Source organism: Pseudorca crassidens, chromosome 20, assembly GCF_039906515.1.
Source record: "Pseudorca crassidens isolate mPseCra1 chromosome 20, mPseCra1.hap1, whole genome shotgun sequence".
Classification (NCBI taxonomy): domain Eukaryota; kingdom Metazoa; phylum Chordata; class Mammalia; order Artiodactyla; family Delphinidae; genus Pseudorca; species Pseudorca crassidens.
In genome coordinates this window covers 43,513,796-43,536,019 of record NC_090315.1, presented here as the reverse complement: position 1 = coordinate 43,536,019, position 22,224 = coordinate 43,513,796, and the positions used below count along the sequence as shown (strand labels likewise).

General features: G+C 45.6%; 1 protein-coding gene and 1 non-coding gene across 3 annotated transcripts in view; one reads left to right on the top strand and one right to left on the bottom strand.

Annotated features, from left to right (window-relative positions):
* Window positions 1-22,224, bottom strand: part of PHAF1 (phagosome assembly factor 1) — a 28,302-nt gene that overhangs the window by 1,980 nt on the left and 4,098 nt on the right. Inside the window, exons 3-16 of one of the 2 annotated variants that reach the window (XM_067719696.1) lie at window positions 20,194-20,276; window positions 16,121-16,204; window positions 11,313-11,356; window positions 9,403-9,482; window positions 9,074-9,168; window positions 8,135-8,232; window positions 7,932-8,044; window positions 4,615-4,748; window positions 4,149-4,232; window positions 1,932-2,014; window positions 1,480-1,523; window positions 1,061-1,104; window positions 850-908; window positions 153-225 (exon numbers count right to left, since the gene is read on the bottom strand). In XM_067719696.1, coding sequence (XP_067575797.1) covers window positions 153-225; window positions 850-908; window positions 1,061-1,104; window positions 1,480-1,523; window positions 1,932-2,014; window positions 4,149-4,232; window positions 4,615-4,748; window positions 7,932-8,044; window positions 8,135-8,232; window positions 9,074-9,168; window positions 9,403-9,482; window positions 11,313-11,356; window positions 16,121-16,204; window positions 20,194-20,276 — 1,118 coding nt within the window. The remainder of the gene's footprint in view (window positions 1-152; window positions 226-849; window positions 909-1,060; window positions 1,105-1,479; window positions 1,524-1,931; window positions 2,015-4,148; window positions 4,233-4,614; window positions 4,749-7,931; window positions 8,045-8,134; window positions 8,233-9,073; window positions 9,169-9,402; window positions 9,483-11,312; window positions 11,357-16,120; window positions 16,205-20,193; window positions 20,277-22,224) is intronic. The other variant, XM_067719697.1, reaches the window with a different exon arrangement.
* Window positions 2,345-2,451, top strand: LOC137215789 (U6 spliceosomal RNA). Its single transcript, XR_010939424.1, has one exon. It is a non-coding gene; the product is annotated as a U6 spliceosomal RNA (small nuclear RNA).

The following is a 22,224-nucleotide window of genomic DNA, read 5'->3' as shown; positions in this document are numbered from 1 at the left end:
TCACATTTTCAAATATAAATGTGGTATCCCCATTTCCTCTCATCTTGTTGGATTAACCTGCCCAGCAGGGCCCTCAGGCCCTCCCCAATCTCCCTCTCAATCACTTGCCTGTCCTCGCCATGACCACCGGCCACTCAACCCCCAGGGCTTACCTCAAAGATCATCCGCTGAAGACCAAAGCAGAACGTGGAGCCAAATGGGTTGGTGTTGTTTGGGGAGGAGGACCTGAGGCCGGGGAAGCCACAGTTAGAGGGGCAGACAGAGGCCAAGGCCAGGCAGGGCATCCAGTTCCTTTTGGGATGGGGGCTATTAGCCAGTGGTCCCTCATGGCTGTGAGTGTTTCCCACACAGGCCCTTGAGGTCCTAGGCATAGTGATGGGCCTCATTCAAGCACCAAATCCTACATAGTCCAGCTGGCACAGAAAGTTAACATGCAGTTGGACTGGAGTGGTGCAAAGTCAGGAGGGAGAGGGAACGTCAGGCAGGATGCAACCAGGTATTGGGCTGTGAACTAAAGCAGGTTGCAGCTTTGATAGGGAAAAGGGGGCCCAGGACAGCTAGTCAAAACTGCCTCCCTTTCTGAATAACTAGAGGCAAAAAGGTTCCCATACCTGGAGATAGGTGGGAGAGGGGGGAGCTATCCCAAGGGGCAGCCTCTCTGGTGTGAGTAAACATGCAGAACAGCTGGCCTAGTCCTAACACGCAGGGTTGCAGCAGGAAGCATGTTTGTGGCAACATCAGAAGTTTGCCGTTTCTGTCATTAAGCCATACCCACTGCTAGGGCTCCCTGGGCCTTCTGGGCTGTGAGGACCCGGATGGGGTGATCAGAGGCAGCAACCTCCCGCTCACCTGTGCAGGACAACAGGCTTCTCCACAGGGTGGCCCAGGAGGTCCTGGATGTTGTCCCACTGTAAGAGGGATGCGGGTGACAGGGGATTAGCAGGGACCCGACCCTACCCGTGACAAATGGCTGGCCCAAAGGACATGGGAACCCAGACTGCTGGCAGACTCATGCCTACCTCATTTTCAGACTGCATCAGGTGGGAAAATAGGAGCTTACCTTGCTGTAGGTCGTGCATGTTTCTGTCTGACCATCTGTGTTTTCTGAAAAGACAACACAGGGTGGTTGGTATCTGGCCTGGCCCGGATTCAGTTCCACACCTGCTCAGGTAGATGTCTCAGCCCACCTGTGACCCCAGCCCTAGCCACCCTATGCACTGGGATTGAAGTTTGGAAACCAGCAATCCCATGGTCACAGGATAAGACCTTGAGGGCCTCCAGGAGACTACAGACGAAGAACACTGTGGCCCCCAGAACACAGAGCCCAACCCAGAGGAGCTGAGGCTATGGGCAGGAGCAGGTGGGCAAAGACGCCACAAACCCAACCACTGCCACCCTCTCTGCGTGGATCAATCTCTTCTCATCATGAGAGATTGATTCTAAAATCCTTTCCTTACCCTGAGGACACTGACTACTCACCTCTCTTTACGGTTAGTGGGATCTTGAACTCACAGCGGTGATAACTAGAGAAAGAAGGCAGATGGGTAAAGGCTGAACCCCTTGGGAGGCCTTGACCACCCCCACATCTCAACTCTGCACCCCAGGAAAAACAGGATCAAGCACACTTGCCCAAAGCCCTGGCTCTGGGCCTGACACAGTGTTCCCTGGGAGAGGCCAGATCTGGGCACTGGAGTCAAACCAAAAAGGGCACAGCTTGGGGGCTCTGAAGACCCTATCACCTCAGATAAGAGGCCAAGCTTTCTGAATCTATTTCCCTATTTGTAAAATGGGCATAAATGGAGAGATATAAGGAAATGGGTACTATACCAGGAACAGAGCCAACACTCAGGAAATGTTTGCTTTCCATGAAATAGCAAACATCCAAAGCCACAAGCTCTCTTTCCTGGAGGGGCAGGTACAGGTATACTCACATATTAAAATTATAATGTCCAGGGTAATTGGTGTGTAGGACAAATTTCTTCACTTTGTGTGTATTCGCATCAAAGAGGATGTCCTGGGATAGAAAACAAGGATGCCCAAGTGGGGAAAGTTACTGAGGCAGGGCAGGGGGCTTTCGAGGGCATGTCCAACTTAGAGACACCCACTCCACAATGGGGATGCCCTTGGGGAACAGCTTTCTCCCAAATAACAATCAAGGGGACAGCTGAGGCTGAGTGCGAAGGGATGACGACATACACCGAACCATCTACAGGCCTCGTCATTCCAAACCTTGTACCAGTAGGCCCAAAAGGCACAAGGAACTACAGCTCCCACTGCTTGGGAACTCAAACACGGTCAGGGATATCTTTCCTGACCAAAAACACCTGATAAAAAATGTAACCGAGTGCTTGCTTCAGCAGCACATATACTAAAGTTGGAACGATACAGAGAAGATTAGCATGGCCCCTGCACAAGGATGACATGCAAATTCGTAAAGTGTTTCATATTTTTTAAAAGATGTTAAAAAGGGCTTCCCTGGTGGCGCAGTGGTTGAGAGTCCGCCTGCCAATGCAGGGGACACGGGTTCATGACCCGGTCCGGGAAGATCCCACATGCCGCGGAGCGGCTGGGACTGTGAGCCATGGCCGCTGAGCCTGTGCGTCTGGAGCCTGTGCTCCGCAACAGGAGAGGCCACAACAGTGAGAGGCCCGCGTACCGCAAAAAAAAAAAAAAAAAAAAAAGTAACCAAGCACAGATTTTGGCTTACAGGCTAACAAGAAGATTCAGGGGCCACCTGACTCTCAAGGGACTCAAGGCACCTGGCTATTCTGAATGCCATGACCTGCCAGACCCTTCTGGCTTCCACAGGCCCTCTCTGTGGGAGTCAGCAACCCTTGGAACTGAAGTAAAGGCTAGCCTCTAGCCAGGACTCAGACCTGGATTTGACACTGCCTATCAAACACCTCTTCGTACGCCGCCACACCCTTCTCAGGTTCACATCCTGTCAGCTGTTCTGCCTGAGACCCCAGGGTTACCCCTGACTCCAGCCCTCCCCCAATAGCCACACCATGTCCCATCAGGGCTGGTCCATTCGCTCCATCTTCCCTGACACCTATCATCACTGGCCCTTGAACTCAAAAAGAGGTTCAGCTTGGGACTTCCCTGCTGGCGCAGTGGTTAAGACTCCACGCTCCCAATGCAGGGGGCCCGGGTTCGATCCCTGGTCAGGGAACTAGATCTCACATGCATGCTGCAACTAAGGAGCCCGCCTGCCACAACTAAGGAGCCGGTGAGCCCCAACTAAGAAGCACACGTGCTGCAACTAAAGGAGCTGGCAAGCTGCAACTAAGGAGTCTGCCTGCTGCAGCTAAGACCCAGTGCAACCAAATAAATAAATAAAATAAACATTAAAAAAAAAAAAAAAAAAGAGGTTCAGCTTACAACAGTGCCATTCCCTCCTGCCACCATCCTACCCTCAAGAGTTTATGATCCCATTGCCTCTCCCTTGCTACTCCCGGCTCCTCTTTGGTCTTTTCCACACTGGCAGACCCAGTCCTCCTCCCTTCTCCCTCTCTGGAGTGTACCATTTCTTTGCTGCTTCAGGGTCCCAGGCCCTAGAAAGCTGAAAGGTTAGAAAACCCAATATCCAGGATAGCCCTGCCCTCTGAGCTCTATCCTGCTGGTGCAGTTTTCTTTACACTATCATTTCTCTCACACACACATCTACCAGCTGGACTGTCAGCACTGATGGCCACAGCTCCATTCAGCACCGTACGTCCAGAGCACAGGGCCGCAGCAATGCCTCTGGGGCGATCCCCTAAAAATACACGAGCACACTCCCAGACTTTAAGCCTTTTTTGTCTACCTGTTTTTTGGCTCCAGAAGAGGGTCCTATGCTCTACAAAACAGCAGTTCCCAAAATATCTTAACCTGAATGACTCCTGCAGCCTCTACTTGTGGAGCATGTTTCTCTCAGAAAAGAAATGAAGACATACCAGAGAACCCAGTGTTTCTCAACAATGGTGGTGACAGGAAAGGCCTACTTTGGGGGTACCAATGCCAATGCAAGACGACCCTGGTAAAGCCAGCTAGGGCGAGGTTTCCTGCAGCCAGGCATGGTGAAAGCTGCATGTATGCACACAGGTATGCCCAGGGGCACTGCACACTCCCACAGAAATGGAACGCTTCTCTAAGGAATCACAACTTACCACTCCGAGAGTGAAGTAGTTAAAAAAGTAGTCATTGCACTTCGATGGAACTTGCTTATGAGGAGAAGGAGAATGAATCTTCATCTGTTGGGGAAAAAATAACAATGAATTAAAATCCAACCCCTTAATACATTTAATTCTTGGATTAAATGAGTCTACAAATTGTGTTTCTTGTATAACAATCTGTTGGGGAAGCAAGAGTGTGGGAGTCCCACATGCTCGTGCCAAACAACCCAGCCAGCTTTGGTTGACTATAGACTGCGCCTTGGTCTCCAAGGAAAGGCACAACAATCTGACCAACAGGGGTCGGAAAAGAGCTTTCAATTTACTTTTCCATCAGCTTTAATACAGCAGGTCCTATGGGAAAACAGCAGTTTACATTTACTCAGTATTAAGTTAAAGTTGATTAAAAAAAAGAGAGAGAGAGAGACACCACCTATTCACTTTATAAACACATTTTCCCTACCTTGTCTTCTGACTTGTAGAAGACCTTGTGTGGAGAGCCAAGCATGCTAAGAACATCTTGGCAGGAATCGCCAAAATACACTGAGCGTTCAAATACCCGCATCTTGGCATCTGCTAATAAGCCGGGTCCACAACCTGGAGAGAACAAGGTACAGGTGGTCAGGTTCCCAGTTAGCGCCTGTGACCCTGCAGCCCAGGGTCCCGGGAGCCCTAGAGAGGCCAGTGGCTGCACGCTGCATTATCAGGTTTGGCTGAGGGGAAAGACTGCATGTAAGCTGAAGTACCAGGTCACCAGGACCTGAGATGCTAGAAGAGATCACTATCTACTCAAAATAATGCGAGAGAGTCACTCAATCCCACAAAAGTGATACAGAGCTCTAGAAAAGTCATTCACTGACTCAGCAAATACTCAGTCATTGACACCATGGGCTAGGACACTTTGCTAGATGCTGAGGAAACAATGGCGAGCAGAATAGGTGCAGTCTCTGCCCACACTGGAGCTTATGGCATGAAGATTCCAATCAGACCATCACAACTGTGGTACAATAAACAGCAGCACAGGTGCTATGGAAATATATAAATGGGTGCTATTATCGCTTGCCACTTTCCAGGTCCTGACAAGATACAAGGATTTACGTTAAGAAGTACTTCTCGGGGGGCTTCCCTGGTGGCGCAGTGGTTGAGAGTCTGCCTGCCGATGCAGGGGACGCAGGTTTGTGCCCCGGTCCGGGAGGATCCCACATGCCGTGGAGCGGCTGGGCCCATGAGCCGTGGCCGCTGAGCCTGCGCGTCTGGGGCCTGTGCTCTGCAATGGGAGAGGCCACAGCAGTGAGAGGCCCGCGTACCAAAAAAAAAAAAAAAAAAAAAAAAAGTACTTCTTGGGGCTTCTCTTGTGGCGCAGTGGTTAAGAATCTGCCTGCCAATGCAGGGGACATGGGTTCAAGCCCTGATCCGGGAAAATCCCACATGCCACGGAGCAATTAAGGCCGTGTGCCACAACTACTGAGCCTGTGCTCTAGAGCCCACAAGCCACAACTACTAAGCCCATGTGCTGCATCTATTGAAGCCTGTGCTCTAGAGCCTGTGCTCCACAGCGAGAAGCCACCACAATGAGACGCCTGTACACTGCAACTAGAGAAAGCCCGCATGCAGCAATGAAGACCCAACACAACCAAAAATAATAAATAAAAATAAAATATATTTAAAAAAAAAAAGTACTTCTCAATGGTAACCCCCAACCTGAGACTGGACCTGAAGATCACTCTATAAAAGAGCCAAGAGCAAAGCACACACTAACTTTTAACTCCCTAATTCTACAAACACCAGACCCACTAACACTCAAAAGAGACAAACCAGGCAAGTGGGAGAAAGAAAAAAACCTGATTTGCCAGAAGTTTCTTTGTTGGGAAGAATCTTTCAACCCTGACTTTGCCTAATACATTTCAGAAATGGTTCTACTTAAACACACACATACACAGAAGTGGTTGTGGAATAGCAACAGACACACCAAGAGTAAAATTTCCCCCATTCTGTGGATGAGAAGACAAAGTGTTTTGCTCAAAATTATAAAAGGAAGCCAAGAAACCAAGGACTGCAATTCCTGGTACCATGATAACCACCACCATCACCTTACTCTACACAGGGCTTTATAGCTGACAAAGCTCTTTCTTGTATAACAATCCATTTGTTATATACAGAAGACTTCAGGGATCCAAACTCTGAAACAAAGAGGTACTGAGTTCTCCAACTAACCCAAGAGTCTTAAGTCACAGCACATATAAACTGAGTGGCAAAATAAGAGCTGTTTCAAATCCCACTCCTGACACATACACACACACAGCTGTGTGTACATTAACTAGGTCCTGGGAAAAACCACGGTCTACATTAACCTCTGTCTATAAATCCTGCACTTAGGCAAGCCTGGGTGACCTATGGAACCCACCAAAAGTCCTGTCAAGGTGGACTGTGTGCCCATGTCTCCAAGTACCAGATACTTGTGAATGTCCAGGTAGGGCTACAGGGGAGACACCCTTTACAGGTGAGCCTCCTCTCTTGTCTCACTCTACCTGAAGCCTCCTCAGGTAAATTACTCTTAGTTCTTTTTAGGAGACTATTTTAGTTTCTGATTCCCTGGAATGAGTCATCCTATAAATTATTGTGGGGATCAAGACAATTGGATGGACTTTCCATGTTAAAAGCATCACTGTAGGGGCTTCCCTGGTGGTGCAGTGGTTGAGAGTCTGCCTGCTGATGCAGGGGACACGGGTTCGTGCCCCGGTCCGGGAAGATCCCACATGCCGTGGATCAACTAAGCCTGTGCTCCACAACTACTGAGCCTGCACTCTAGAGCCCACGAGCCACAACTACTGAAGCCCGTGCGCCTAGAGCCCGTGCTCCACAACAAAAGAAGACACTGCAACGAGAGGCCCATGCACCGCAAGAATAGACCCCGATCACCTCAACTAGAGAAAGGATGTGTCCAGTAATGAAAACCCAACGCAGCCAAAAAATAAATAAATTTATTTAAAAAAAATTATATATATAATTAATTATTAAAAAAAGAGAAGAAAAGAAAAGAAATTTCTAACCTGGAGGCTGTGAACTGTCTAATTGTTCAGGGGAGTGAGTTCACAGTTTATATACCAGACTCTAAACGGTTGAGAACGGATGCCCCAGAGACTGATGCAAGACCCCAGCTTACAAACAAACACTGGCTAGAATGTGAACTCCATTAAGGCACAGCCCCATCATGGAGCTCAAAGTCTCCAGGCCATCTTTATGGAGGCAAACTACACACAGGAGGATCTCGGTACCACTAAGTATAATCCAAAGATCCGAAGGAGTTGAGATTGTCCACACAAGAAAATACAAGATAAGGCGTGAATCCTGGAGAGACCAGCTACTGAAGGCAGCAACTCTTTTTGTTCACAGTCAACAAAACTGAGCAGGGTATGGCTATACCACAATTCAACAAACTCCTCTTGCCAGTCTACTCTGAGAAATTAGCACAAAGGGTGGAAAACGAGACAACATACAACACTGAGCCCATAAGATATATCTCCAGGACGTAGGAACCACTGCAAAGCTACATAAGTACACAGACGCTGATGTACCTGCCAAGGGAAGAAGTTTTACTGCCATTTATTAAGATTTGCTCAAAATAAGACTGTCTTGTCCCTTCACAAATTTAAATGAAAACTTTTAACCATAAACATCAGCACCATTTGTCTTCTACCAACTATCCTAAGGACGTGGGATTTTAGACTATCACAACAAGGATATAACGGAGAATCCACCACCCCAAAGCCAGTAACTGACCTGCGGCAAGTAGGCGAAGTCGTAAACCTGAGGGTCCAGTTCCATCTCGAAGAACATCTACACTCTCAGCGTACACATTGCCCAAGAAACAGCTCAGGGGCATCGCGGGAGCCCTGGGGGAAGGCACAGTGAGCAGAGGCTTTGCCCTCCCTCCCAGGGAGGCCCATGGCCTTAGCATGAAGCTTGTGCTCCCCTACACGTACTTGGTATCCTGTAGGCTGTTTCCACTGTAGATGTACATTCGTTTCACAGTTGCTCCGTGGGGTATCTGGAGAGAAGCCAGACCATGGGCAAAATTGGGCTGCAAACACAAGACAAATATTTTAATAAAAGCACACTGTGGGCCATCCGACTCAGGCTCTGGCACTTTCCTGACACTCATGGCCTTCAAGAACTGGCCAGGTCACGTTAAAAGTTCCTTAAAAGTAAGGAATTTAGAATAGGAATATCTCAGTTTCAGATAGAACTCTGCTACTGGTACTGCCTTACCTGGTACAAATTTTCTGTATCTATTTCCTCATCTATAAAAATGGGTATGGTTACCTACAGTGTAGAAAGATGGGACTGTGGTTTCTGAGAAACTTTGAAGTTTGCTTGTTTTATTTATCAAGATTAAAACTCTTGATATTAAAAAAAAAACTGGCCAGGTCAAAGCACACAGTCCAACCTGTCTCCAGGTCAATAAATTCACCTAATCATGCAAGTTCATCTTTAATTTTACTTAGCTTTTCATTCCTTCATCAGGGAGAAAATGTAGAAATGCCTCCTTTAATAAAATGTAAAACTTACAAAAAGCTATCATTTCATAACACTAAGGATGCTGTTGCCTAAGGATGAATTCTCTCAAATTCCAGGCCATTAAGAAAAACTGTGGATTTGGAGTTTTAAAGCACACGACGTGGATTTACCTCTGCAAAGTGAGCTCGACCTCACTCTTCAGTTGAAAGCGCCCTCTTCCTGGGAATGCCAGCCTGGGCTTTGTTCTATCAGCTTCCCCCACTGTACCCCCCATTGGCCTCCGAAGACCTCAGAGATCAGGAAACCAAAGAAAGAGCACCTATCCAGCCTCCTCCAATGGTACTCTGCTGACCCATGTCACCTGGGCACCGGGCAATAAATATCAGGGAAAGAGAAAGGCTAACCTCGTACTTGGGAGCCTCAGTCCATGAATCTAGCTGAAAAGAGAAAGACAGTCCTCTGAAGTTGAGGTGGAAGAGCTGCTCAGCGGAGTTGTACACTGTGGGAGTGGGGAGAAGAAATGGCATGGTTGAATGGCATCAGAAGTTGTGAACACAAACCAGCCTGGCAGGGAGTAATGGCTGGCAACACCTTCCTTGTGTCTCATTTCTGAACTGACCTACTAGACTGAAAACAAGAGAAAAGAGCTTTCCTTCACACCCAAGTACCAATCCCCAAATCCGACAGGAACATGGCTACAGATGACCAGAGGAATCAAATGGACTTGGCTTACCTCCAGGATGGGTCGCACCAAAAGACTGGTCAATCTGCTCAATGGTGGGAGCTATGGCTTGAGAATTGAAATGCACACCACTGAAAAACAGAGATACTTTTTAATACCAGGCTTTGCAAGATGGGCTCACAGATCATTAGAGATGGTGGCTGGAAGAGTTACGCTTAAAACACAGGCGAGTGAGTCTACTATTGTATCAAAATAAAAGTTTAACTATAGAACTTTTAAATAAGAGACAATAAATGAGGTCATAAATAGTCAATTCTCCTGAGGTTGATACAGAGAATTAGTCCTCTAGGACCTCCCAAGACATTTGTGGCCACCAGGCCAGTTCAGAAGGAAATCAATCTGGCCTCAGCCCCATGGCATTTGGACTTGGATAAAGAGTACTCAGAAATAGACATTGTTAATGTGTTTTCCCAGGATGCATACTAGTAGTTTGGCTTGAAAAGGAGCTTTCTTAAAAAGGGATGAATGTCTTAAAAGGGTACAGCCAAGCTAGGCAGCTTGTTTTCCTAACAAGCAGAAGAACCAGCACTCATGGATTGGGTGAACGGGTATGTGGATGGGGAGGAATGGATCCCAAGCAAAGGAAAAATACCTGGGAGGGGGGTGGGCTTGGGAGCAAAGAGAGGCGAATGATTTCAGATAATGAGCATGAAGATAAATCATTTACAATTTTAAGGAAAATGTTTAAGGTTAAGAATACTTTAAAAAAAATTAATTATCACTTATGGAAAACCTCTGCTTTTTAAAATATTTATTTTATTGAAGTATAGTTGATTTACAATGTTCTGTTAATTTCTGCTGTACAGCAAAGTGATTCAATTATATATATTCTTTTTCATAGTCTTTCCATTATGGTTTATTACAGGATGCCGAAAATAGTTTCCCATGCTATACAGTAGGACCTTGTTGTCTATCTATTCTATATATAATAGCTTGCATCTGGAACCGCTGTTTTTAACGAGGCACTGTGCTATATGCTTTACCAGTATTATCTCATGTCATCTTCCTAACCCAGCAACCTGATTATTGGTTTCATTTCTCTGATGAGAAAACAAACTCAAAGAGGTTAAGTGACTTGCCCAATTTCACAGAGTAATAAAATGAAGAAGTCATAACCCAAACCCAGGGAAGCCTGACTCTAGAACCCTCACTCTTACCCACCACTGTCTCTTAAGAGGGCAGGTCTCAAGTGCAGACCCTGAGGTACAGAAGGCCCCAACAAGACTAAAAGACAATCAGAATCTGCAGGGGTCAGTGCTATTATGCATTTGCTTTATCCACTTCTCTGCTGGCAAACACTGCTTGAGTCAGCCCAGGAACTGATCCCTTACACACCCTCAGAGAAGGTAAGCCTGTTAAGGAAGCTTACTGAACGGAATATTCTAGATGCCAGCACAGCGCCTTACCATAATGGAGGTTCAAATATTTGTGCATCATACAGGCACAAATACATCCCATTTTCATTCTAAAAAGCAGATTTTGGCCCCCCAAATAGTAATCCTTTTGGCATTCTCTTTAGCATAGGCCTTGAAGTCAGATGTATCTGGTTTGTCCCACCTCTGTTGGTAATGAACACATAAAGAGGTGCCAAAAGAGGCCATGCAGGGAAGGGTAGCTATGACCCAGGGGACAGTCACAGACCTCTGAGCTGAGGTCCTGCTTTGTTGTGGGATTAAATAAGTTGTCACATATGTGAAGTGTTTTACACACAGTGTGTTCTTAATGAGGTTTCCTTCTCTTCCTCAGGAAACTGAGTAGACTTGGAGGCTGCACGAGGAAATCATGGCACCAGGCTGTAATCCCAGAACTGCTGCACATGGGAATCCTTTACTAACTTAATATGGGTAGTAGATAAAGCCCTTGTGTACCAAGCCTATCACACATACCGGGAGAAAACTTACCAATATTTTAACTTTACTTTAGTCAAGTCATATACTTCAATCACCTAAAAACAAAAAGCAAATGTTTAAGAGCTGTTAGTGCTCTGCAGTTGAAAAAGATTAATTAGAAAGACATTTATAGAGTAGTGAAGAAAAAAAAATTATCACTAGTTGAAATTCTCCTGAAGCCCTGCACATTACGTTTTTTTTAATATATAAATTTATTTATTTTATTTATTTTATTTTTGACTGTGTTGGGTCTTCGTTGCTGCATGCGGGCTCTTCTCTGGTTGTGGCGCACAGGCTTCTCATTGTGGTGGCTTCTCTTGTTGGGAGCATGGGCTCTAGGCACGCGGGCTTCAGTTGTTGTGGCACATGGGGTCAGTAGTTGTGGCTTGCAGGCTCTAGAGCGCAGGCTCAGTAGTTGTGGTGCATGGGCTTAGTTGCTCTGTGGCATGTGGGATCTTCCCACACCAGGGCTCGAACCCGTGTCTCCTGCATTGGCAGGCGGATTCTTTTGTTTTAGTTTTTTTTTAATTAAATTTATTTATTTGTTTTGTTTGTTTATGGCTGTGTTGGGTCTTTGTTGTTGCACACGGGCTTTCTCTAGTTGCAGCAAGCGGGGGCTACTCTTCGTTGCGGCACATGGGTTTCTCATTGCAGTGCTTCTCTTCTTGTGGAGCACGGGGTCTAGGTGCGCTGGCTTCAGTAGTTGTGGCTCATGGGCTCTAGAGTGCAGGTTCAGTAGTTGTGGCACACAGGCTTAGCTGCTCTGCGGCATGTGGGATCTTCCCGGACCAAGGCTCAAACCCGTGTCCCCTGCATTGGCAGGCGGATTCTTAACCACTGCCCCACCAGGGAAGCCCCTGTTCTTATTTTTAACTCTGGAAGAAAAACCCATACCACACACACAGCATAAACTCACCCTACCCCTCTTTCTAGTGGATTGTTCAACAGATGTCCATAGACGTTCTGCATCAGGTTTTTAGATATCATCTAGTGCTGGGTCACATAAAAGATTGTACATACCATGCTACAGGACAGTAAAACCCTTCACAGAAACAAATTCATGCAGTTTGTGAAGGCTGTAACCTGTATGGGGGATACTGAGCCCCCTTCCTTTTATTATATACTTTGCTGCATTATAAAAACCCAAATCAAGTCCCTTTCAAAAATAGCTTCAAAATACTGTGGTTTACAAAAACAAAAAAAGATGGAGGGAGAGGTCTATCCTACTAGAAAACAAGTCATATTACATTAGCTTAGGTCAAGTGTGACAATATTCAGCTATATCCCTAACGAAGAGCATCTGGTCAAACCTGGAGAACCTCAGGACCCTTGTGAAGTTTCAAAAGGTTCAGCCTCAGATGAAATGTCAAGAACTCAGGAATGAGACAAAGGAAAAGGTATCGAACTCTCAGCCACTAGCGATGCCAAGTAATGAGCGTTGTGAAGTCTTTTATGACAATGGCGTCAAGGGCTAGGCAGGCAGTAGCATAGCTGGCTGAGGCCTAGAGCACCATCTGGTATCCTACAGCTGGGAGGTTTGGCCCCCATTGAAGAAGCACAAGCAGAGCTGGTTCAACGTCTGTTTGCCCTGACAATCAGGGCTTCATCCTGGGAAGGGCTGTGGGACACTGGGTACAGGAGCATCTGGCATTGTCACAGGAACAGAGACATAACAGGCAGTTCATTCTTGGTCAGACTTGTCTCTAACTTTGTTTGAGAATCATTAACTGAACCACAAATTGGGCACCTCTTCACTATAAGGTGCAGCTATTCTGATCCTACCTGCTGCTAAGAATCACTCCCTCTGCTGGGCTGTTGTAGCACTTCAATCTACCCTTTCCTACACTATTAGTATATGCTGCTCACTGGTACCGCTATTAGCATATGCTGTTCACTGGTACCACTGAGTTAAGCCCCTTGAGGTCTGGCTGATTAGTTTGCACAGAGGAGGTATACAACACATGTCAGGGAGTCAGCTGGGTATGAAGATAGCTAAGGGCAATATGAAGCTCAAAAATATGAAAAGTGGTGCCAAGAGAGGTCATGCAAGGGCAGGGGAATAGCTGTGATTCATGACACTACCTTCAGAAAGCCTGGGCATGGCAGTGTATTATGCCACACTGGTATGCCATTTTACTGAGGTCGGGGTCCCATGCTGGCAGAGGCCTCAACCCTCAGCCAGAATCCCTGCTTGTATAGCAGAGGCAAGCACTCTGCCTCTTTGAGTGCTACTACTATGGCTGGCTAACGATCCCCCAAGGGCTGCCCATCGCTCACCCTGTGGGCCTCCAGAATATTCTTGCTGTGACACTATCATTCACCTGCCAACAGCCCACACCAACACTTATGGCGTGGCACCTGTGACACGAAGGACTCCAAGACAGTCAGCACTCTGGGTCCCTTGCCAGAATCAACAAGCAGATTTTGACCTATGGAGCTTGCTGGGCCATAGGGACAAGTAGCTGGGGAAATCTGAAGTCCATGGTTTTCCACCCTCTGGGCTGGAAAAGACCTTGATTTCCCTAGAAGAGAAGACATGGCAGCACCCAAGATAGGAAAGGAAAAGACATGTGGCTGTAAAGATTGTGACTTGTGAAGACTCATTCCATAATGCTCTCTCATAGATAGGGAGTGAGAGGATGGGGAAACTGCAGGACATAGCATCGGGGAGAAGCAGCTTCTGAAGCCCTTGGATGGAGGGGCAGGCAGATGGGTGAGGTCAGACTTGGTACCAACCAAGGCACCTGAGGGATTACTTCCTCAGTTTCCAGAGGCTCAGGCAGGGCCCCAGCCCCTCTTTCTTCATAGGGACCCCACAGAAGGCAGAGAGAAGGTTCTATTCTATCTCTTTTCCCATTCCTCACTTTTCTGCATAGTATGCTTACACTATTTTCTTCAGCTTTTATCACATCTATTTCCCATACTCATCAACAAACCTAAGCCATTTCTATTCCCAGTGGCCAGTTACTGCACTCTGGTAACATAGGGTTAAAAGCTTGGTGTCAGCTAGACCATTTATCCTGTCCCTCTGTTATTTCATTGGTAAGAAGTACCACTTACAGGCTTGTTAAGATTAAATAAGGAAATGCATGGGAAACACTCAGCCATGTGCCTAACGTGTACTAAGTGCTCACTAAATATATAATATTGTCCTCACCATGCTGTAACTCTATGGTAGGCTGCCTATCTATCGCCCACTGTTGTCTATTTAGGTTGCTTCTGGCTTTTCATTACTATGAAAAGCCCTGCTGTAAATATCTGGCATTACTACCCTCCCCATAATCTTTTTGGGTTATGTTTCCTAAAGTGGATTTACCAAGTTAAAAACAAATGACTCTTTGTAAAGGTGTTTCCAGATTAATTTCCCCTAATTTGTGAAGAAGCCACACTGAAGACCACCTTCTACCCTTTGCCAGTGTGGAACTTCTGGTCAGTAAAGACAGGATGACTGAGCCTACAAGAGGAGGCAAGGGTGTTGTGGGGATAAGAATGTTCACATCAAACTTTCCTTTTGGAAAACCATCATAAATGAGGAATTCTTATTCCATGTACAGATCATTTTTCCATGTTGCCTTCCAAGCCTTTTGGAAAGACAACTCTATATATAACCTATCCAGGACGATGGCTCTGGCATGCCACTGCCCTGAGCCACATTCAACCTTATGACTCTGAGGCATGAGTCTGATGTCACATGACTAACCTTTCATGTCCAGGCATTTGTAAATAGTGTATTAAAAACATCGTGGACTGAAACAGGTGTTAGTAAACTGCACTTGACTGCCAATTAAGACAACCCTACATACCAGCAAGTTGTTTGTTTACATTTCCTTTTTTTTTTTGCAGTATGCGGGCCTTTCACTGCTGCGGCCTCTCCCGCTGCGGAGCACAGGCTCCAGATGCACAGGCCCAGCGGCCATGGCTCACGGGCTCAGCTGCTCCACGGCACGTGGGATCCTCCCGGACTGGGGCACGAACCCGCGCCCCCTACATTGGCAGGCGGACCCCCAACCACCGTGCCACCAGGGAAGCCCTACATTTCTTTTTAAAGGGGCTCAAGAATCAACTCAGTGCTGGTGGTGTTAAGGTCCAAGCTTCAGCATTTTAGGAAGAACAGTTTCCATTTTTCATATTCCCAGTCTTATTGTTTGACCCAAGAATGAAGCAAAACAACAAGATATAAAAACCTTACTAGGGCTTCCCTGGTGGCGCAGTGGTTGAGAGTCTGCCTGCCAATGCAGGGGACACGGGTTCATGCCCCAGTTCGGGAAGATCCCACATGCCGCGGAGCAACTAAGCCCGTGCGCCACAACTACTGAGCCTGCGCTCTAGAGCCCACGAGCCACAACTACTGAGCCCACGTGCCTAGAGCCTGCGCTCTGCAACAAGAGAAGCCACCGCAATGAGAAGCCTACGCACCGCAAGGAAGAAGAGTCCCCACTCACCGCAACTAGAGAAAGCCCGCGCGCAGCAATGAAGACCCAACGCAGCCAAAAATAAATAAATAAAATAAATGCCAAATACTTAGCTCCTCTCATTTTCCTATTCAACATAAAAGCCCCCTCCCCACAGCCCAAATCTTCAACACTCTTTCCCCTTCACCTCTGCAGCCTGGGGCTGGAGTCCTTCCCAGCCTCTTTCCAACCATCCCAATCCACCCCCAGCTTCTCTCTTTTTAGGGGAACAGGCACAGCTTCAGTCCCCTATATTGTGGTTGTCTCTAAAACACAAAAGTCTACTCCCACTTATGAGTTTCAGAAACATCCCACAACGTCACACGTTAATCAGCCTGACGTGAAACTTTACTCGTCATTTATAGTTACCTTAAGTCTCTGATTGAAAGCATCAAACAGTAGTTTGATCCCGTCCTGAGTCAGGTTAAGGATGAGGTCATGGCTTAGAGGAGACTACAAAAAACCAAAATAATAAATAAATACACACTCTGAACATGTAGTATTCTCACCAGCACCCACTGAAACCTTATAACATAAATGCAGTGTACAGGGAATATCTAAGTGTAGACAGCTGACAAGTTTGGAAGCCAGAAACTGGTTTGTGAACGCAGTGTCCTCTACTTCCAGCCTTTGAGTTATTACCTGGGGGAAAAGGCCAAAATTATGTGAGTATACAGGCCATTTTCTTTCAAGGGTCCCAGGTCCACATTGTAGCATGGGTTTACTGCTGTCAAACCTACAGAGTAGTTGATGAGGAATAAAAGCCTTGTAAAAGGCCTCGCCAGGATCCAAACTCAGCAAGTAATGGTGAATGCATGTTAGCTGAACCTATGTCCGTTCACTCCCAGGCTGTCTGTACCACCCACAGGAAAACACATTTTATTCTTTGACTGTTTTATGCCAGATTCCAGGACAAAGAAGTACCTTGTGATCTGATTATGTATGAGATGACACTTTTACTCCTCCCTCCCTCCCCGCACCATCCCGTATCAGAAAGTGAAAAGCCCAAGTCTAATACCTAAGGAGTCATATTTCTACATTTGCCCCTTCTGAGTCCTGAGGGGAGGGGAGCAGCAGCAAAGCAGTGGACAGAGCTGGCCTTCTGTCTTGGTGAGCTGGTGACCTTAAGTGACTCTCTAAACTTCTCTGAGCTCTAGTTACTTCATGGGAATACCATCATCCCTTCCCCTCCAGGGTTGTTATGAGGACATAGATAGTAGATCAGAAAGCACCAAGCTCAGCACTCAGCATACAGTACTCTTTCCTAGAGTCTGCCCCACCTGCCTGCTTCTGTGCCAATGCAATCAATTCAAAGTCTGAAGACTCTCCATATGCCTGAACCAGGCTGCCCAGAAGTAGAAGAAAAACACCACCATCCAAACCCCTGCCCCTTCTTGAAACTGGCACACAGCTGTCAAAAGGGTTTAGACAAGTTTCTTTATAGAGCTTCTCAAGGTAGGCCCAGTAAATGAAAGTATGCCTGTGAGAGACAGAGATATGGGCTGGAAGGCCAGGTGCCACTGCTGGTGTGGGCCTTACTGGAAAAATTCTCTAGAAGGAGCTTTCTGAGATTAGCTCAGATTGTCTGCTCCCCTCCACCCCACTGAGCTTCACAAGACAGCAGGCCCAGGTGGCACCATTATGCCTGGCAAACACTAGAAGAAAGAATGTTGTAATTTTCCAGTAGCTCTGTATGAATGTCTAAACCATTAGGTGTCAAGCACGATAATGGAATAATGAACCCTGACCTTAGGTCACTTACTCTCAACCCAGAATACACAGTTCTATTTCTGAGAGGGCTAGTCCATGGTGGTAAGCAGGATGAAGCAAGATTTTAGCATCTTTCAAGATCCTTGCTTGGAGTATCTGAATTTTCTTACACGCTCCCAACATCTGATCATTTTTTTCCCTGCCATTGTTACAATTCAGGACATAACTAAGCAATTTTCAAAAGCAAGCAATTTTCAAAAGCAAGCAAATCATCCTCACAATTAATGTTTTATTAGTACTTTATATCTACAGAACCAAAATGCATATGTACTATGTGGTGTTTAAGCAGGTACTTTCCAGTTCAGTAAAGCTGTCTCTGCTAGTTGTTAACATCTCTTCCCTGTAAGAAAGATGGGACCTACTTGATATGCACATTTAATTTCCAAGGTGTGATTTGCTAGAGACAAGATATTTCTGAAATGTTTAATGGGGCCAAATGATTTTCTGCACATGATGGGAAGCAAAGACACAAATGGGAAAGGAAGGGAAGGACGGCAGAAGAGGACAGGATCCACATTTAAGAAGCACCATATGAGAGACTATTTCCTCTTGATCCTCATCAAAAGATTATTCTATTATAAGGAAACCATATCCACTTTACAGAAGGAGAACCAGTCGGGTTATTAACTTGCTACAGTCGGACAACCAAGAAATGGGGAAAAGCATAGATCTGAACCAAGGTCTGGATTTAAAAACCTATGATTCCGGGGGCTTCCCTGGTGGCGCAGTGGTTGGGAATCCACCTGCCAATACAGGAGACACAGTTTTGAGCCCTGGCCCGGGAAGATCCCACATGCCGCGGAACAATTAAGCCCGTGAGCCACAACTAGTGAGCCTGTGTGCCACAACTACTGAAGCCCGTGCACCTAGAGCCTGTGCTCCGCAACAAGAGAAGCCACTGCAATGAAGAGTAGTCCCTGCTCGCTGCAACTAGAGAAAAGCCCCGCATGCAGCAACAAAGACCCAATGCAGCCAAAAGTAAATAAATAAATAGAACAAACAAAAAAAACCCCAAAACCCTATGATTCCAGCTGCTTAGAAGACACTGGGGGAAATTAGCTTAATTAATGTTAAAAGTTAAAACTACTATTTGTACCCAAAGACTGGAATGACAGACAACAAGGTAGTGATATATGAAATATACTTCATTTAAAATAATTGGTTAAGAAAGTTTAAAGCCTACTTTCTAATGTATCTAATCTTGGGTGCTTAAATCTGATTTAACTAAATGTACTGGTGGCTACAAGTTCAAGAAGTAAGCCCATTATCCCTGTTTTGATGGCTGCTACCTGTCCTGAGTAAGTCCCTCATGGTCTAACACTGAAAGTCAAATAAGGTTAGGGATGATCTGAGTGCAAAAAAGAGGAAGTCACCATTCTTCATTTAATAAATGAGAAACCATTTTGGCATTGTGGCTCCACGAACCTCTGCCCAAGTTCTGTGTTTTGTGGTAGGCACAAGAATATCCAAGCACTTGCTTGGAGATTAAGCATTCCCTGTCTCAGAAGGACCCCTCACATGGGCCTCACTAGGCTGGCAGAGGGGTACAGTACTATGAAATATAATGTTTGGGTATAGGTAACAGGCTCAACTCTGACACTAAGCCAAACTGGGAAGCCTCACAGAAATCTCACCCACCTCTAATCCACAACATTCTTCATGTCAAAAATAAGCTGTCAGTTGCTTTAGGATCAGAAACTAATTGAAACAAATGGAAATAAAATCATCATTTTGGTACTTAAAGGGTCTCAGAAAAGGCACTGAGAACATCTTATAGCCTGTGTAGGATCAAAACTATTCCCTGAGGTTTATGACACACAGGGCACCACAAAGGTTGCTCCATAGTGTCTGTGTCCAGAAGAACTACGGATTCCAGTGAGTTCAACAGAAGGGAGACTGCATTTTTAGAGATAAGAAGAATCTTATTTCTAAAGGTCTATAAAAATGTTTCTAACTTTACTTATAAAACCTAATAAAAGAAATCCTGATGTTCAAAAAGTTCTGCTCCAGTGCCAACCTAAAATATAGTATACTCTTTCTGGAAACTGAAAAGGTCCTTGTAGGTACATATAACATTATACTATAGGGGTTAATTCTGGGCACAACATTAATAGAGACTACCATAAATCAGACCAAAAAAAAAAAAAAAGTAAAACATGTCCATTAACTTGGAGCCAATGTTTTGTAATTTCCGTATATCAGATCATTCTCAGTAAAGGGGTGAGCTATACCTGCTTTTTTTCAAGTCTGGGATGCTGTGCTAGCTAGAAATCTGTACTGCAACAATCCTGAACACAAACCAAAGCAATCAACAAAGCAGAAAAGACTAAACATGAAAGTGGAAGGCAAGCACCCTAGAAGACCAGACAATCCCTGAGGTGACCTCCCACTGAAAAAGCCCCTTTTAAGAGCCAGTAGGTAAGTCAAACATAATAAAAAAACCAAGTTTGGTTATTACGGCTTGTCTAAGCTTGGCAGCACTAGATTATCAAAACCACAAGTTTCAGAATCAAAGAAAATGTACTTGGTAACTGACTAGTGTTGAAGACTCTCCCATTCAAATGCATTGGCCTAGGAATTCCTGCCAGTCAGTATCTCCCAGAGCATCAGCTTCCAGAAATGATTCACTGAGTAGGGATGCTATTTCAGTAAACAAATCAGCCACCACTCACCTGTTCACTGTAGAGAACCTGGACATTTTTTATGATGCGACAGTGCTTCTGAAGAATGGCTACTGCCTGAGCCAGAGGCATTCCTGAAATAAAGCAAGGACACCTGTGTGGTTACTTGGGCTATCCATTTACTGGCATCTATCACTGTACTAGGCATTAGTCCCTGTAGTAAAGCCTGGGGTGGGAGCAAACGCCACTAAAGTCTATGGACATATTGAGTAAATAAACGTTCAATAAGCAGTAAGAGCTAGAGAATAAAGTTAATGGCAAGCACTAAGGGAATAAGTGGATTGTATAAGGGGAGGGAGTAAATATAAAAGACTTCCTGGAAATGGGGACTTCCATGTTGATCCCAAGCAGGCAAAGGGCTTAGAGAAAGCAAGTCAGCTGGAACCAAAGAATAGAGTAAGAAATGCATTGACTGCATGACTCTGGAGGCCAAGGTTCTGATTCTCACTCTGCCATGATTACATATAACCTAGGCAGGTCCTTCCTCTCTTCCTTTCTGATATCTGTCTCCTCTTTTAGTCTGCAGGAGCATATGATTTGTAAGGGCTCATTTAAAAAGTGAAAAAAATATCACACAATTACCAGAATCAACTTATTTTATGAAGGATTTCAATGGATTCTCACTTATCAACCCACAAACATCCTCTAAATCTTAACACTTGATTTTTTAACTTGTGGGCCATTTTAAACAAATTTACATATGCCCCCAGTTTAAGAAATCCAGATCCCAATGACATCTCAAAGATTCCAGGGACTCATGGGGAACAGCAAAAAGTATGTTCTCACAGAGTGCATTATATTTCAAACAAGAAGAAACTCAGAGACAATCCAAAAACAAAGCTTCATGAGTGCAAGGACAGTGTCTGTGTTATTCACCACTCTCTGGATCCCCAGCACTGGCGACCCATACAGTGGCTGTTGAATAAACATTTATTTAGTGGGACTGAAGGATTATGGGCTAGGTAATAAGAGAAAGGAAGAAGGACCACCATATGACCTTGGGGCAGCACAGTGGCTCACATTCAAGATCAGTTTACCTCTGATTCCAGGAGAGATGTGCAGAAAAGAGCTCACACACAAAGAATTAGAAAGTTAAAAAATGTGTGACCCATCTACATCTAAACAATGATCTAATCCTGCCTTCATTCAATGGTCCATTCTACGGTTTGAAGAAAGTTGGAGGGAACCACACCTTAAGGTACTTCCCAGCCTTCTATAGCATAGAGCCTGGCACACAGTAGAGACTTAAATGTTTGTTGAGAATATGAACAAGTTGATGCACCATTCAGCTTTGCCATTCCTGAAATGGAGAAGCATCTATGCTGTCTCTCCCATAGGGAATGGGCAAACATCCATGTAGGCAAGACAGATAACCTCAGGTGCTGAGAAAGAGAAGGCCACATGGCACAAACCAGTTTCTTGAGGGACGGTTCTTTTGCACCTAACCACATCAAATTCCTGGCCTTGGAATCTTTGGGTCCTGAGGCTTCCAGGGAGTAACCCACCTGGAGCAGACAAAGCAGCCACCAACGACCAGTTGTCACACAGCTGCTGGTAAAGGAAGGCTACAAAAGGTCTCTAAAGGGAACCAACCATGTATATGGCAAAGAAACCCGAGCACCATTCTAGCTCTAAGAGTTACCTAACCCCCCAAAGGGTGTGGAGTATATGGTCAGTCTACACATCCTACACCTTACTCATTATTTGCCTGCTTATAACCCTCCAGTGGTTTCACAATCCAGGGGGATAAAACCCAAACAACATGCCATCACCTAACAGCCCTGAATATTCTGGACCTTGGCCACCTCCTCTACTCTTTCCACTGCTCACCAAGCCTCCCTTTGTTCCTAGCACACATCAAGCTCTTGGCCACTTTAGGCTTTTGCACTAACTCAACTCTGCTGAAATGTTCTTCCCATAGCTGGTTCTTCTCACTCTTCAGGTCTTGGCTCACACTTCACTTCCCTGACTGCCTTATCTAATGAAGCCTCCCATTCCATTTATTTATCTGTAAGAGTCTCC